We start from the raw sequence: 16,213 nt of genomic DNA, 5'->3' as shown, positions 1-16,213 counted from the left end.
CATTTGTGTATATACATGCCCTCGCTTTATCATTTATTTACTTAAATCATTTTAATCTTGTTCTTTAAGGGAAAGTGATCTATGTTAAGTAACGTCTAACTTTTCCAATTATTAAACATGAAGAACACTTGGCTTACTTAACGTGTTGAGAAGTGAGCAAAAAGATTGCAAATCTTTCTGCACCTAAAAATGCAGTTAAGAAATAAGGCTCTTTTTCTTACTGAACTCCTTACACACCTACATTTTTAATAATTCACTGAAAATAATTCACCACCTGCAGTGTGAAGTGATACATACAGAGTCCAACATGAGCCCAAGCCACAAGGCTACATCACATTAAAGGCCTCTTTAACCCACCATTCTTACTCATACTGCATAAAATTAAGACAAACAGCAGCTGAGGTCAGTTTTCCACTTTTATTTCACACACCCTCTCTTTCACCCATCATCTTGCAATCCACACGCAGCTATGTGGCCTTGGCAAGGTCCCACCACCAGAACCACCTAGTTCAGAAGTTTTATGCGATGATTCAGAGCAGGACCTGAATGTCTGTGACCAAATTTTGGCATATACTCCACAGTAACTGGAAAAAAATCAAGTTCCCACTCTCTCAGACCAATGTAATCACAGGTTCCATCACCAAAGGGGGCGGGGGGCGGGAGAGATCACATTTGATAGTCACCAGTTGTTTTGGTGTAAATTAGTCTCACTTTCAGCAGTAGAGAAAGAGCTGGTACTAAAAGGAAGTACCAGGGCCAGTGAGATTACAAAATACATTCAGTTCAAAACTCCCACCTTGAAGGTGGCTTACGGGCCAGGCAAGAAAATTGCTGCCAGCAGTTAGCAGGACTCCAGAAATATTGCCCTGTTCGAGAAACACCAGCACATACTAGCTGGGATGCAGAGTCATGCCCCACAGAGGAGAAACACCCACCTCTAACCACAGTTCTTTCCCCCCCTTTTTAAAAAAAGGTGTTAAAGAGGGGCTGACGGCTCTGAATAGGATTCAGAAAAAGAGAAAAGGTGCTCCCCCTACCTTCCTGATTGTTCTGACATATGTTGTCGGGCTTGTGCTGCCAGGTGGGGGGGAAAGATATGAAAATAATCCGTGTATTTCTCTGAAAGAGCCTTTTCAAAGCCAGAGTCTATACAATTCTCCCTCCCCCCTGTAAAAAATATTCCCAAATGCCCAGAATGTGGGCTTGCTTCCCCCTCTAGTAAAATCGCTTGTTCCGCTCCTGGCGTTTCTGGAAGACCACGGCTCCCACCACGGCACAAACAATGATGCCAAGCAGAGAACACAGGAGCAAGAGGAACACCTTCCAACCCGTCAAGGGCCCACTGCGGAAGTTTCCTGTCGGGTCATCCACGTTATCTGAAGGAGGGGGGTGGGAAAGAGAAGTGGAGAGAGAGAGATTTTACAACACACATTATGCTCTCAGGCTAGACAGGAAATGGGTTAATACAATCCCTAAGAATCAGCAGTCGAAATTTGCCAGGAGCTAGGCGCATTTTGCACCTGGCTATTGGCCACTTGTGACCAAGTGAAGATGCCCGGGTGCGAGGATGGCGCCTGACGTCTCCCATCATCTGGTGGTGTATGCCTGAGGATCCTTGGATCCTGTTTTCACACACTAACAACACAACCTGCATTGCTATATTTTATCTGCACAATCAGAATGAATTTTAAGAACCGAAATGTCGTATTGAAAAATACGAATTTCAAGCCATCTGGCCCCAAAATGTCAATGAGGCATTCTATTTTGGTGAATGTAACCCTAGTATTAGGAGCCATTTGGTGCCCAGTTTATATATCTGAGTTTCTAACACTGCCAAGAATGCACAGAGTGTGTAGGGGAAAGAGGAAAAGGCATGCCTCCTGTCTCCAAATATTGCTCTGTTCCACCCTCAGCTGTCTTGCATTGAGCAGGAAGGCCTGAAAAGGGGCTTCTAAGCATATTTGGCTGAATGTACTTGGAAATCTCCCTGTGATCAGCTAGCCTGCGTTATCAAGGTTCCTGATCACAATAATGCTTCTAAGTATGCTCAGACAACGGTGATAAAATGACGTTCTCAGTGGTGCCACCACAGAGGCAGACTGGTTGGCATTAACCCATGACAGGGCCTTTTCATTGGTGGCTACTAATTTGTGGAATGTCCTCCCTAGTGGTGTGAGCCATTCACTAGGAATTTGAAAACATTCCTGTGTGTCCAGGCATTTAGTGACTGAAGAATACTGCTCTTGGCAACTCTGATACCATGGGATGAAATAATGTTTTTAATTGTAACTGCTTTTAGAATCCCCACCCCCAATTGTGGATATGTTTACCGCCTGGGGAGAGAGGGTGGGATAGAAATATAATAAAATAATAAAAATAAATTTAAAACTCCCTTCATATCTTTACACTCATGGATGATGGAGCAGATGGGGATCACTGGGGTATGGATGGCACATGCATACCTATATACATTTTAAAGTATTTTTTAATCAATTCCAACTTTTATTATTATTATTATTTTATTAAATTTCTATACCTCCCTTCATCTAAGGGTCACAAGACAGTTTACAATATAAAACACAAAAATACGTAAGAAACTAGCAAACAAAGCAATAACTCCCACCTACAGTTTAAAAGGACATAGATTGGCTAATTAGGCAAAGTCCTGGGAGAAGAGGAATGTTTTTGCCTAGTCCTAAATATATTCAAGAAGGCACCAGGCAAGCCTCCCTGAGGAGAGCATCCCACAGGAGGGGAGCCACCGCAGAAAAGGCCTGTTCTCATGTTGTCACCCTCTGGACCTCTTGTGCTTCCAACATGCACCATAGCACATTTCTTTACAAAATACACATTGTTTGAATGCAGGAACAGGATTACAGATTGTCAAAATTCTGAGCTGCAGAAGAGAGCTTCTGGAGAATTATACCCAGAATTAAATTCAAGCCAGCAACGTGATACAGATTTTATGCCTATCCAAGTAAACACATTTTACAACAATCCCAACTTGGGACCTTCAGATTACAAATGTTCATAACACATGAACAAATATTTACTCAGAGGATTCAACTGAATTCGGAAGGTCATAAATACTAGAACGTATGTTTAGGATTATAGCTGTCATTACACTGGGATTCCTAAGTGCTCCCTAGTAAAAGGGATCAAGATTTTCATTTCAGTCTACCGCTTCAAGCTAATCAAGGGTCAAGCACAGCTCCATGAAAGTGAATGCTGACCATTTAGCATGCCCTGAAGAGATATGGGGATGCTTCCTCACATGAGGGAGCGATCTCCCGTTTGCTTCATGAGTATTCAAAGCAAAAGTACTAAGAACTCACCTTTTGGTGACTTGAGAAGGCTGACACTAGGCTCAATTTTTGTCCAGTCAATGTTTTCTTCCTCTGGTGGATGTTCTACCATCAGCTGAAATAACTTCATTGAGATGATGTCATGATTGTCTAGGAAACAAAGACATCAAGTTGCAATGTGGTGGTACAGCTTATTTAAAATGCCATCTCTTAGAGAAAGAAGACTTTTTTAAAATAAAGAAGCTATTAATTCAGGAAGTTGACTTAAGATCTCATAGTACCCAGTTCAATAGTACAAATGTGTTGTCTTCACTTTACCTAAAAATGGCTCTACTTTACCTATAATAGATCTGGGCAACAGAGCCAATTCCACCTTTTTGGTAAGCAGCCCTTACCAGATAGATCGCCTGTACCAGCAGAAGCCCCAAAGAAGTAACCAGTGGGCAGGCGGACTCCAGCAACATCAAAGCAATTTTTCCATTCATTTTTGTCCTCCACATCAGTCATCACCTGCAAAACAAGTGTCATCTTGGATGCGAAGAACAACCCAAATTTCACTCTCCCAACCACATAAAAAACCTTACAAGCACACTAAAGCTTCAATTCTGAGGAAGACAAATTGACCATACCATACTATATTGTCTGGACAATCGGTTCTATATTTTGTATCTTTCTACCTTCCCCAAACTGGACCTCTCCAAATGTTGTGGAATACAGCTTTCATCATCCTTGACCACTGACTACCCCAACAACACCTACTGGAAGCTGATTTGCAGGCATTGTTGATTCCCATTGCATAGCTTTTCCGAAACACCCAACTAGGTGGTTGTCAGGCACTTGAAAACCACTGTACAATGCATTTTGCAAACTCAATGCTTGGTACTTCCAAATGATTGAAAGGCGAGTTGTCAAAATTGGCCCACGGAGTTGCAGGGGAAAGATATGAATCTGGCCCACTAGGGCAAAAAGGTTCCCTACCTAAGGCAACCCATGAAGAATGCATTCAACGTAGTACCCCAGCCAACTTACTGTCAGACGTCCCCGGGAGTAACGGATAGCCAAAAAAGTGTCATGGTTCCGATTACGAATGTCAGCTGTGCAGCCTGCCAGCTCTGTCCAGCGACCATCTTTGCTATGGTCGTATGTCAGGGATCCATTGTTCACCATGGCAGAGATGTATGGAAACACACGCTGCACAATAAAAGTAGCATGGTTTTAAATCTTCTGCATGTAGCTCTTACCCTAAATACTTGTGAAGCAAACATATATGCATATGGAAGCTCCACTTGTCTGTGAGACAATTCCAGCTAGTTAATATTAAACCCCATAAAGTTGTACCTTGGATTCCAAATGCCTTGCGAGTCGAACATTTTGGCTCCTGAATGCAGCAAACCCAGAAGTGAATGTTCCGGTTTGCAAAAGTTCTTTGGAACTCAAATGTCCTACGCAGCTTCTGATAGGCTGCAGGAGGTTCCTGCAGCCAATCGGAAACCATGCCTTGGTTTCCGAACGTTTTGGAAGTCGAATGGACTTCTGGAACGAATTCCATTCAACTTCCAAGGTACGACTGTACAGTGGTGCCCCGCAAGACGAATGCCTCGCAAGACGGAAAACCCGCTAGACGAAAGGGTTTTCCGTTTTGGAGGTGCTTCGCAAAACGAATTTCCTATGGGCTTGCTTCGCAAGACGAAAATGTCTTGCGAGTTCCTGTGGTTTTTCCCCCTCCCCCCCCTTTTTCTAAGCCACTAAGCCGCTTAACAGCTGATCCGCTAAGCCTCTTATCAGCTGATCCGCTAAGCCGCTTATCAGCTGATCCGCTAAGCCGCTAATAGTGCTAATCCGCTAAGCCGCTAATGGGCTTGCTTCGCAAGACGAAAAAACTGCAAGACAAAGAGACTCGCGGAACGGATTCTTTTCGTCTTGCGAGGCACTACTGTACTTGGCTTGCAAGTACAAGCAACCCTCAAAGCCAGTGTGTGTTGTTACATACCTCTGTAGCTTCATCATTTGGGTAAGTGTCCAGGAAGATGGCCAGTCCATGGAAGTTATCTTTGCTGCCAAAGACAGGGCCTGAGCAGGACAAAGCAGAGTATGGTGACTAGAACTGCATCCTTGCACCACTGAACAACATAATCCAGCCTAGCAGAACTCTACATATTAATCTGTAGAGAGCATCATTGCTTTCATACAGTTTGAAGCACTTGAATGTTGTCAGCAAACATTGTAAGAAAGGTTGTATTATTTTCAAACATTCTGCACAAAGAATATAACTATGATCAATGTCCCCCAACTTCTTGAACAGCAGCTTTTCTACTATGGCACATGCATTATCTCCTATAGAAACATGTCAAGTATGTAAGAATTTAGATCTAGTTGTGAAACAACAATAAAGCATTTGCACACACATTCTTAAGCAACAATGAGCTGATATGTAATTAAGAATTCCCAGAAGACCATGCAGCAGTGCTCACCCAACATTCTTAAGAGCTTACTATGAAGGCCTAGTTTTCACTGAGATGGCAAACCTGTCTGGGCTGTGCCACTACAGACCGCAGGTAGGAGCTCACATGACTGAATGTTTTTCCATTTAAAAACATCCCTCTACACAAATATATATGGGAATAGGCATAAGGCTGCAATTCCATATATATATATATATATATATATGGGAATAAATATCACTGAACTCAGAAGGACTTGCTGCACCTTATAATGCTATGCTAGTTTAAGCAATTTAGCTCAGAAACTGTCCACTCATAACTGCATTTGGGGCCCAGAATTCATCACAGTGGGATACCACCCTGACTATTCAACCCACTTCAGTACCTGCAGTAAGGCGCTCCCGAGTATACCACAGAGCAAAACCATCTCCGTGCAGATTTTTCTTGCCTATTCCATGGATCTTGAAATGGACATGGAGCTCCCAATCCTTTAGGAAGCAGGGCTAGAAGACAGAATATAGCAGCCCTAAGCACTTTTGAGAATGATTCACAGTTTGGGTATTGTTAAGTAGGCACGATCACTGCTAGTCTCATCCCACTACCACTTTTTCCATGCAGAAACACACTCACCACTCGGTTCCAGATTGAACCCTCCTTACTGCGCTCATCAGGGGTCAATCGAACATACTGGCTGGTCAGCATTGTACTCCCCTGGAAATCCCAGAGGGGCATTGAACTGGAGCCAACCCCTAAAACAAAGAAGATACCATGGAAACCAGAAGTTACAGACTAGGTACAAAACCACCACCTCACAAAAATGGTGGGAACTGTGTTCACTTGTTCTCCCCGTTCTTTGGCCATGAATAATCAGCAGAAACCGATTATTCATGGCAACTTGTTGGACATGACTCCATTAATTTATAATATATTATTTACCAGGCAACTGGGGCTTTCCTCTGGATCTGTAAGATCTGTGTATTACACAAACCACAGCCTCCAATCGACCCCTGCCCTGCCCCTCCTGGCCTTCAAACTGAAGGGGCTGTCCTGGGCACAGAAAGGTCCCGCCTGGTTATTTATGAGGGTCCTTCGAGAATGTGTGCAAAACGAATAGTACTGTCTCCGCGGCCCTTTGGTTTTCCTCTCTACTTCCTGAAGTGTCAAAACCAAGTCTTCCCCTTGGCCCAACGTGACCTGAACGTTAACCAGGGGCAGCCAAGATGGAGAAAGGCTCGAGAAAGGCGGGCGAGAAGGAAGGGGCAGGAGAGTCGGGGGGCAGCAGCCCCTGCCCACCCCACGCACCCTGGTAAGGCTTGATGAGCGAGTGCTCTCTTTTCAGGTGCTCGCTGTTGCCGTCTGTGAGCTCCGCAGCCCCTCGAGGCACCGACACGGCCAGGAGGAGCTGGAGGAAGAGCAGGGGCGGCAGCGCCATGGCGGCCGCCGACCCCCGCAGGCACCGCGCGGATCCACCGCCTCCCCGACCCACGACCATCGTACTCCCTCCTGCCCTTCTTCCTGCTTCCGGTCGACCCTTCGCCCGGAGGTAAAAAGGAAAGGGAACCAAGGCAACCGAAACCATCGACGTCGGAAACTCTCCGATCTCTGTAGGCCGGAACTCCGCCCGCCTCAGTGGCTTTAGAGATAGGAAAAGTGAAGAGTGAAACGTATCCTCCTGCTACCGCCTTCCGGGGTTCTGAGAGCGCGACGTGTCTGCTTGCGAGCGGTTAAAGCGGGGCAGTTAGAAGTCGCGCCTCCTCCTCTGCTGCCTCCACCCCCGGGAATATCGGACGCTGCAAGGTTTTCGTGGACTGCTCGTTCTCAGCCTCAGCAGCACCCGCCCTCCAATTTGCAATATGGGGGTTGTTAGCAATGGGCTACCTAGCAAGGTTGTTGTGAGCTGTTTCTCGGCTGACTTCTTCCCTCCGCTTCCCTCCTGGTTGAGTAAGGGAATAACACTGAATTGAGGAGTGGGTGGTTCTAAAGCCTGCTTAGAGCTCCAGGGCAATCCTCAGGGATGCCCCCATCCGCAGCTTCATTTCCCAGCACAGCTGTTCACGAGCGCAACCAAAGCAACTTCCAGGCCCCCAGCCCAGTGAGAAGCCGTAAAGGTTCTTGGGAATCCCCACCACCCAATAACTCGTGTCTTCTCTAACACCTTGCTCAACTTTAAACTGGACTCTCTGTCTTTTGGGGTTTCTTTTTTTTTAGGAGAGGCCCTTCTAAGGCAGGAGCGGGTGTCTCTCCATCCCTTAAGGAAGCATTTAACACCTCCTATCAAACAAGACAGCTCCCCTCTCAAAGATATGTGTCAAAACCACAAGTGGTGGGGCTTGCATCTTGTCAGAATCCTAGATCTAGTCACAATCCTCTCCAAAGGAGCCAACTCTTAGAGGCCGTGGGGGCTTCGGCCCCCACAATAAAATACTTGCAGGCCCCCCAAAAGTTGATGGGCATTCCCTTTCAAATAGTGTGTTTGAACTGTTTCATGTGATCGATTATGCAGGGCCCCCACAATCTTTTATTCAAGTTGGCACCCCTGATCTTCTCAGTAACTGAATGTGGCATCCAGGTCCAAAGGAATACAAGTGACTTCATCCGCAAACTGGAGGACAGACTGAGTCCTCCTAATTTGGTTTGCTCTTTTTTCACAACATAGATTGGCTAACCATCCAAACAACATTACTTTGCATCTGGCACTGAGCTACATGTGACTGTGCCTCTTTCGTTGTTCCAATAGGATTCTAATGTATTGTTGCACGCCATCCAAATTGAGAGATGCGAGGTTCCAGGGATTCCAGGCACTTACCCAGGGTTCGTGTTTCGTTTTGGGAATGAGGCAGAGTGGAGACTGTGGTGCCTTTAGGATATACAGTTTATTTACACATATATACAATCTTAGCCTACAAAGGAGGGGTTCACAGCATTAACATCCCAAAAGGCTCTTGTTTCTCCCATAGCCACAGCCTTGGAGTTTACAGACATCCAACATTGCTCTGCCTCTCTGTCTTCGCCCAGCTTGCTGCTTTACTCTCTAGCTCACATCACTGCAACTCAACTCTAAACTCTGGCTTCATCCTTTTAACCAACCACAAGCTGCGGGGGGGGGGGGCACTCATGTGCCATCTCACACAGAGCCCCTTTCCTTTGTTTCTCTTAATGGCCCATCACCCAGGCTATCACCTCAGCCAGGAAGCCAGCTTGGCTTATATTTTAACCCTTGCTGGATCCAAGGGATAGAAGGAACTCACATACAGTCTACTTTCTCCCAAACCAAACTCATAACAGTATGTATCTATATGCCTTTCCCTTGGGTATTCAGTTCATTGTCTTTTCAGCTAGAAGTTAATTTGACACTAGTGCTACCACGGCATTACTTAACTACAGTCAGCTGGAAGCAGAAATAAAAATTATGGTTCCACACAGCACTTGACATAGTGCTATATTGTCCATAAAAATCTGGCAAGATCCTATTGTATCTTCACTTAGAGGGACGTTCCCCTGCAACTGTACCTTTAATGAATAGGTTTCTCCCTGCCCCTTTCTTTTAAAATAGCCAATTAGTTGCTTCTTGTTCTCTAGTAGCAGGGGCCCAGAGAACTGACCCTTAATTAGTTCCCGTTCCTTTAAATGGCTTTAACTGATTTCCTTTTTTGAAGCCACAGCAATTTCTTCTTCTTCTAGAGAGCCAGTGTGGTGTAGTGGTTAAGAGCGGTAGACACGTAATCTGGGGAACCGGGTTCGCATCTCCGCTCCTCCACATGCAGCTGCTGGGTGACCTTGGGCTAGTCACACTTCTTTGAACTCTCTCAGCCCCGCTCACCTCACAGAGTGTTTGTTGTGGGGGAGGAAGGGAAAGGAGAATGTTAGCCGCTTTGAGACCTCTGAAGGGGAGTGAAAGGCGGGATATCAAATCCAAACTCCTCCTCTTCTTCTTCTTCTTCTTCTTCTTCTTCTTCTTCTTCTTCTAATTATTGGTACAATTACAATAGCAGAATAAAAAAGTAAAATGTAACGAGCTATTGCTTGGACAGCAATTAAAGCTCCTTTCCAGGAAACATGAACTGACTAATTAAGGGCTAACAACACAATCATAATCACGTCTACAAAGAAATATGTCCTATTGAATTTAGTGTGGTTTACTTCCAGGAATTCCTTGGCCAGGAGTGAGCAAGAGCAGCTAGCCATTTTCAAATGAGCAAGGAGTAATCTATTGACTAAATGGACGGTAGCCCTTAGAAGCCTCAGGGATATTGTAGTTCCATTAGTGCAGGAACTGCATTTTGAGACAAAAAATATCATTACAAACCAGGAATGGAAAAAGATGGAACACAGAAAACCCTGATGTGCAATGGGTTGGCACTAGTGATAACACCATAAAAACAGAGTTTGCTTGATGTACAATCAAAGAAAATGGCTAGTGTGGAAACAACTAGAGTCTCCCTCATTTGATCTGTGTATCCTGGTATTGAAGACAAACAACTCCAATATAGCAGTGATAAAGATGTCCCTGTTAACCCATCTTTTGAACCAAGAATTCAGAAATTGCCAGCCTAGAGGCTACAGGCCACTTCATTGAAACAAAATTGCACCTGTTATGGCTCCACCTCTGGACAGGATCTGATGGGAGTTCCTAAATGAGCAGGAGCATATTCACGTTTAGGGGGTGCAATCTTTCCCCCTGCTTTCCCCTACAAAGATCTTCATGGGTAGATAAAACTTTGGCAGGGTGGTGCTTTTGTTTTCCAGTCCAGAGAAGTGGACAGTCTAATTTTTCTCTGTCTTTTGTAGGAGGCTCAGGAATCGCACATAGTTCCACCCCACAATTTTCAGGGATTCTTTTCTGCAGCAGCTCTTCCAGGTCAGTTCTACAGGAAAGGGTATTAACACAGGGAAAAATGTTTTCCCTAGAGATCTGTGTGCCTGGCTTGTTTCCTGTGGATTTTGTGGCCCAGTTAGGAATGAAGGAAATTGTAAAGCTATTTAGCCTTAGAGAACTTTTGCTGTCATCAGTAAATGCAAAAGGGAATGTAAATAGAAGTGCAAGGCTGGAAGCTGTAGAATTCATTCATGGAGTCCAGTGATGGCCAAGTGCAAACATTTTGTACGCTTATTTGAAAGTAATAGGTGTATCTAGTACATTAGTAAGGTGAGCTTGTCATACCAGGTTGTTTGCAGAGTCAGTAGTCAGTATCTGTCCAGTGAGAATATGGATCTTTTGCTTTAAGTTCATTTTCGCCATTTTGTGACATGATCACAATTATAGTTCCAGGATGATTTTCAAAAATCTAGCGTTGCATTCCTTATTACGGTATGCTTGCAGGAGGAGATTTACTTAGGTCAGATATTTCAGAAAACTCAGGAAATCATTTCAGTTCAACATCCTTTCTCATCTTTGAATTTTGGGCCAGGTCCTGATGGTACCTTCTGCTATGAACTTTTGTGCACCACTAAGACTGAGGCTGTGGCCTCTGGGGATTCTGTAGATATGAAAATCCATTCCTGTGCTCAGCATTTTCATTTTTTCCGACTTGTGATCTCGCTGCAAATCCAGTTCATCCCATCCTAGGTAGATAAAAGAGAGACGGTGATTGGCAGCACTTTCTGGGCTCTGATTCCAGCCATGATCACCTCCCTTTCCCATTCCCTACAGAACTTCACGATGTGCCACAACACAGACACAACAGACCCCTTCATACCTGAATGCCTTCACCAGATAGGGCTGAGCAAGCTTGGATTTGCCATGGCCGGTCTCGGTATGTGTGCAGGTTGAGCCCTTCAGCAATCTCTGCTGCGGGGGATGCTGTTGCTAGATCCTGCTTGTTAGCAAACACCAACAATGGGACACCCGTGAGATTCTCATCTTCCACTAGTTCGGACAACTCCTGCCAAAGATAAAGAGAACGCAGTGGATTCTGAACAGGCTCATCATATGAAGTTACATAAAGACCCACCCAGAGGAGGTTATATTGCTAGCTGTGGCATTCAGGCACAAATTGTTATCACCTCTACCTAGAACTAGTACTTGTAATGTACTCTGTTTCACAAACTCCTTTTTTGAAAGGTAAACCCAGAGGGGTAGGGCCTTGTCCTTCTGTGTCATAGCAGTCCAGGGCGGCTGCCTGATGATGATGATGGTGGTCATAATACAGTTGATTCTCCCATGATCCATACCTTCTGAACCCGCTAAGCTAAAGGGGGTAAGGAGAAGGAGATGTGAGGTTAAGAAGACACCAAGCAAGCATTCTGAACACTGGGTTCTACTTCTAGACTCTGCTATTACTTGACAATATTTTCACCCCTCACAACACTCATTCTCAGTTGTTCAGTTCTCCACAGTCCAGATTACCAAATTCCTGCCATAGGTAGAATTATGGGATTGGAGGAGGGAAAGTGTCTATCCTACCTGCCCAGTCTCCTCAAAGCGTTTCTGGTCAGCACTGTCAATAACATAGATCTGAAATGAGGAAAAGAAGGGAATCATCTACAGCCCACCATTATTCCTTTGGTCCCAGCTCCTCTTACCAGCTCCTAAAGGCAGCCCCAAGACATCTTGCTTTCCAAGGTATGAAATCCAAATGGTGCCCTGCCCACCCCCTCCACACATAAAATAACAGACAGTTCGTTGCCCTCTGATAATACCTTCTAAATTCTGGAATCTGAGGCTGGTCAGCTGGCATTGCCTAAGGCCTTCCAGATTGGTGGTTCCATTGCATGTGCAACATGTCATTGATAACAATAATAGCACATGAGAGATGGATTTATGCTTGACCATCCACGCATCATTCCACTTTATTAGTTGTTCTGTGATGCTTGCTCAGTGCTACCACACTATTGCCACCTGGAGGCGAATGCTTGCATTACAACAGAAGAAAAGTAGGACCAAAAAACCACCCCAAATCCGGAACATTTGTAGCATAAAAAGTTGAAGGCTTTCAGCTATGGGACATGTATTGATTGGAAACAAAGCAGTATATCTACCCCAAAACTTTTGCAGATGTAACAGTATTGAACATGGGACCGTGTGCAGCTGTCCCCTGTCCCCAATACCATGATGAACATAAGCGTTCATGAATGTACAGTGAAAAGGCTGTCTGGAGCACCCTGGTTATTAGGGCTAGCCTTGCCTTAATTTGGTAACTTGTGTGGTTCCAGCAGACAAATTTCTACAAAGGCAGTTTTAGGGGCGGAGCCCCACACTCACCAGAAGGTCTGTGCTGCCCAGGTACTTCTTCCAATAGGCCCGGATTGCCCGCTGCCCTCCTATGTCCCAGACATTGAGCTTGAAGCCATGAGAGTGGACACTCTTGATGTTGAATCCCTTCACAAGAAGAAGAAGAGTTTGGATTTGATATCCCGCTTTATCACTACCCGTAGGAGTCTCAAAGCGGCTAACATTCTCCTTTCCCTTCCTCCCCCACAACAAACACTCTGTGAGGTGAGTGAGGCTGAGAGAGTTCAAAGAAGTGTGACTAGCCCAAGGTCACCCAGCAGCTGCATGTGGAGGAGCGGAGACGCGAACCCGGTTCCCCAGATTACGAGTCTACCGCTCTTAACCAGTACACCATACTGGAATCAGAAGAGGTGGGTAGGGGAGAGGCATAGCAGGGACCGCATGCTTCCTATGCCAAAGAACCCCCACCCCGTTGCTCTGCTGCAAACTACCCAGAATTTGCATGTGGCCCAGTTGGTGATGAGAACTCAGAAGATGGGCAACCTTTTCATCAAATATGCCAATATATTAGAAACATAAAAGCAACTCCTCCTCCCTCGTCCCAATGCAATGTCTTAGCTACAAGGCTTGCCTGAAAAGCACAGGGGATGGGTTGCTCTGAGAGAGCCAAGGTGCTATTGCTGGTGTGTCTGAGCTCCACACTGTGGGGATGAGAGGAGCATAACAGCAGGGGGTTGGTGAGGATCCTGACTGCCAATCTGCTCCATTGACTTTATGTAACTGGTTATCCAATTCCTCCTTGCCGCACACCCCATCCCAACCCCTCAGTGCTGATCTCCTTTGCCGCTGTGCTTACCTGTGTGGGGGTAATGGTGCTGACTTCTTCTGATGCTAGGCTTTTGAGCAAAGTAGTCTTTCCAGCATTGTCCAGCCCGAGGAGGACAATTCGCAACTCCTGCTCTTCAGAGCCTTTAAGCTTCTGGATGACGGAGAGAAGGCCCTAGGCGCAAAAGCAGCATTTACTGGCTGGGATCTTTATTCTAGCTGCTGCCTCCTAGAGAGGGCCCATTATGTTTTTAGAGCCTTCATTCTTAGACAGTCACTTGATTTTACCCACCAGTCTTCAGAGCTGACAATGGGGCCATTTTACCAGCTTCAGAGAAACATCTCAGAGTTCAGCTCTCTCAATTTGTGATGATGATTATGTAATGTTTTATTATGTTTTTATATATGTTGCTCAAGAATGTGTGGGCAACCCAGTCAGATGGATGGGGTACAAATAAAATAACAACAAAAACAACAACAATTTACATACCATTCACAACAACAATTTATATACCATCCCTTATCAAGGCTATGTAGAACATTAAAAATACTTTATAGAATATCAGTGATGAAAACATAATAAAAAGCATACTGACAGCGCAATAATAAAATAGTCATCATAATAACAGTCAGCTCCCCCACACTTTCACAGGCCTTAGATTATTTAATAGCCATGTTTTGACCACCCTCATTTTCCCTGCTCCTCTCACACATGAAGGGTCCCACCAGCCTCCACCATGGTCACCAGGGTTGCATCCTGCAGCTTCTGGTTACCATTCCATTTGCTTTGTGTTGAGAGGTTGAGTGCTGTTGCTCATGTAGCCAAAATGGTGCCATCCATGAACAAGAGGGAGATTATCGGCAGGAACCTCAAGGTTTACAGAAGTACCAGAAATATTTCGGTGGTGGTGATGGAGATCCCCAAAACAGCCCAGTGAGGACAGATGGTGCAGCAGGCACAGAATTCTGGCTGACTTTCGGTAGGGGGGGGGGCGGGGAGGAAAAAACAGGCAACGGAGGAACAGAAGGGAATATTGCCGTGGCAGGCATGGCTGACTGAAACAGTGAACAGCTACAACACATTGTTGCAGCCCCCATGTTGCAGATATTAAGTGTAGATAGTAATCATGGTGGGTCTGTAGAACCAGTTCTGGGGAGCAGACTGATAGCAAGTCCTGCCAGAGAGTAGATGCTGAAAGAGTCATTCTGTGAATGCTACACCCCCCCCCCCCAGTATTTGTTACAGGATCAGAATTCACTCACCTTTTGCACTTCACCCATGTTCAGGCTCTCTACATCCTCTGCAGAGCCAGCCGTGGAAGCGCTCTAGGCTGGTAGCTGGGTCCCCACTGCGTGACTGACATGCCTCACTCCAGCTGGGGGAAGGAAGAGGATTAGGACTCCAGAATTAGCTTGTGTTTCTCAATTTACCCAGGGTGTTTAGTAATACCCTAGGTAAATCCCCCTACTGCCAGCTGTCGCCCTGGCTTGACCCAGTCCACTCCTGAAGCTCCAGGCAAAAGATGCCTGTCTGCCCAACCAGATTTGAACATGTAACAAGGTGCTTGAGTATTTTTGGTTAGCATCTTAGCTTACGCAGTTCAGGGTGGAAATTTTCTCTATCCGGGTGACTTGATGGTCTGACGAGGTTGCTCAGGTCTTCCCTGCTCCATCCCAAAGGAATGGTAGGCCCAGCAGTGGAAGAAAACTTGGTGTGGAATCTAAGGCTGTAGACTCCACCACACATGATTTAATGCATATTTAAAGCACATGGCACCCCCTAAAGTATTTTGGGAACTGTAGTTTGATAAGGGTGTTGGGAATTGAAGCTCTGTGAGGAATAAACTACAGTTCCCACGATTCTTTGGAGGAAGCTGTGTGCTTTAAATGTATCGTGTATATGCACCCTTGGTTCAATTACTATACAGTATAGGATTTTCTGCAGCCCTTTCCTCATCTTGCTTGAAAAAAACCATTCTTGCTGCGGCCTGTATTTTGTTAGCTCAAAAATGGAAAACAAGCGAGGTCCCAACTAAAGAAGAATGGCAACTTAAGCTGACAGAATATGCACAGCTTGCAGACTTAACAAATAGAATGAGAAAACAAGAACATATGTATAGAGAAGATTGGAAAACGTTTATTGAACACATAGGGGGAAATTGTGTACACTTGAAAACGTTGGCAGCATTAAGATAAATTCAACAGTATAAATAAGTTTTGATGGATGTAATAATGGAATACTTAATGGTTTAGTTTTTGTAAATGCAGGGATTTATGATATGCACAATGAACCATGGAAAGAGAAGGAAAGTCATTGATATTTTAAGGATGTTTAAATGAGTATTTTAAATTGTAAAACAGAAAATTCACACACACACACACACGGGGGGGGGGGGAGAAAAACCACTCTTTTTTACATTTTTCAATGCTAACCAGAGCCATTTTAATGTTTTGTGGGGCTGCTTTTCTTG

General features: G+C 45.0%; 2 protein-coding genes across 2 annotated transcripts; both read right to left on the bottom strand.

Moving 5' to 3' along the window:
• Positions 1-403: 403 nt before the first annotated feature.
• On the bottom strand, positions 404-7,340 carry LMAN2 (lectin, mannose binding 2). Its single transcript, XM_081850287.1, has 8 exons — positions 7,049-7,340; positions 6,377-6,495; positions 6,132-6,249; positions 5,296-5,375; positions 4,335-4,496; positions 3,701-3,815; positions 3,336-3,455; positions 404-1,376 (listed from the first exon to the last, which is right to left on the bottom strand). Exons 1-8 carry the CDS (start codon positions 7,323-7,325, stop codon positions 1,216-1,218), a joined length of 1,152 nt encoding a protein of 383 aa, XP_081706413.1. The 5' UTR covers positions 7,326-7,340; the 3' UTR covers positions 404-1,215.
• Positions 7,341-9,654: 2,314 nt separating this feature from the next.
• LOC309335545 (ADP-ribosylation factor-like protein 3) lies at positions 9,655-15,650 on the bottom strand. Its single transcript, XM_081850612.1, has 6 exons — positions 15,006-15,650; positions 13,774-13,917; positions 12,948-13,064; positions 12,150-12,200; positions 11,443-11,628; positions 9,655-11,308 (listed from the first exon to the last, which is right to left on the bottom strand). Exons 1-6 carry the CDS (start codon positions 15,021-15,023, stop codon positions 11,261-11,263), a joined length of 564 nt encoding a protein of 187 aa, XP_081706738.1. The 5' UTR covers positions 15,024-15,650; the 3' UTR covers positions 9,655-11,260.
• Positions 15,651-16,213: the final 563 nt, after the last annotated feature.

Source organism: Podarcis erhardii (assembly GCF_964252035.2).
Source record: "Podarcis erhardii genome assembly, chromosome: 2".
NCBI classification, from domain to species: Eukaryota; Metazoa; Chordata; class Lepidosauria; order Squamata; family Lacertidae; genus Podarcis; species Podarcis erhardii.
The sequence above is the reverse complement of the archived record's forward strand: the minus strand, read 5'-3'. Positions and strand labels throughout refer to the sequence as shown.

Coding starts and splice junctions, on each gene's coding strand:
- LMAN2 (XM_081850287.1), bottom strand. CDS start 7,325: ATGGTTTCGGTTGCCTTGGTTCCCTTTCCTTTTTACCTCCGGGCGAAG. Junction 6,496..7,048: donor GCTCATCAAGCCTTACCAGG/GTGCGTGGGGTG, acceptor TCTTTGTTTTAG/GGGTTGGCTCCAGTTCAATG. Junction 3,456..3,700: donor TGGTACAGGCGATCTATCTG/GTAAGGGCTGCT, acceptor TTTGTTTCCTAG/ACAATCATGACATCATCTCA.
- LOC309335545 (XM_081850612.1), bottom strand. Junction 13,065..13,773: donor GCACCATTACCCCCACACAG/GTAAGCACAGCG, acceptor CTTCTTGTGAAG/GGATTCAACATCAAGAGTGT. Junction 11,309..11,442: donor TATCTGGTGAAGGCATTCAG/GTATGAAGGGGT, acceptor TTATCTACCTAG/GATGGGATGAACTGGATTTG.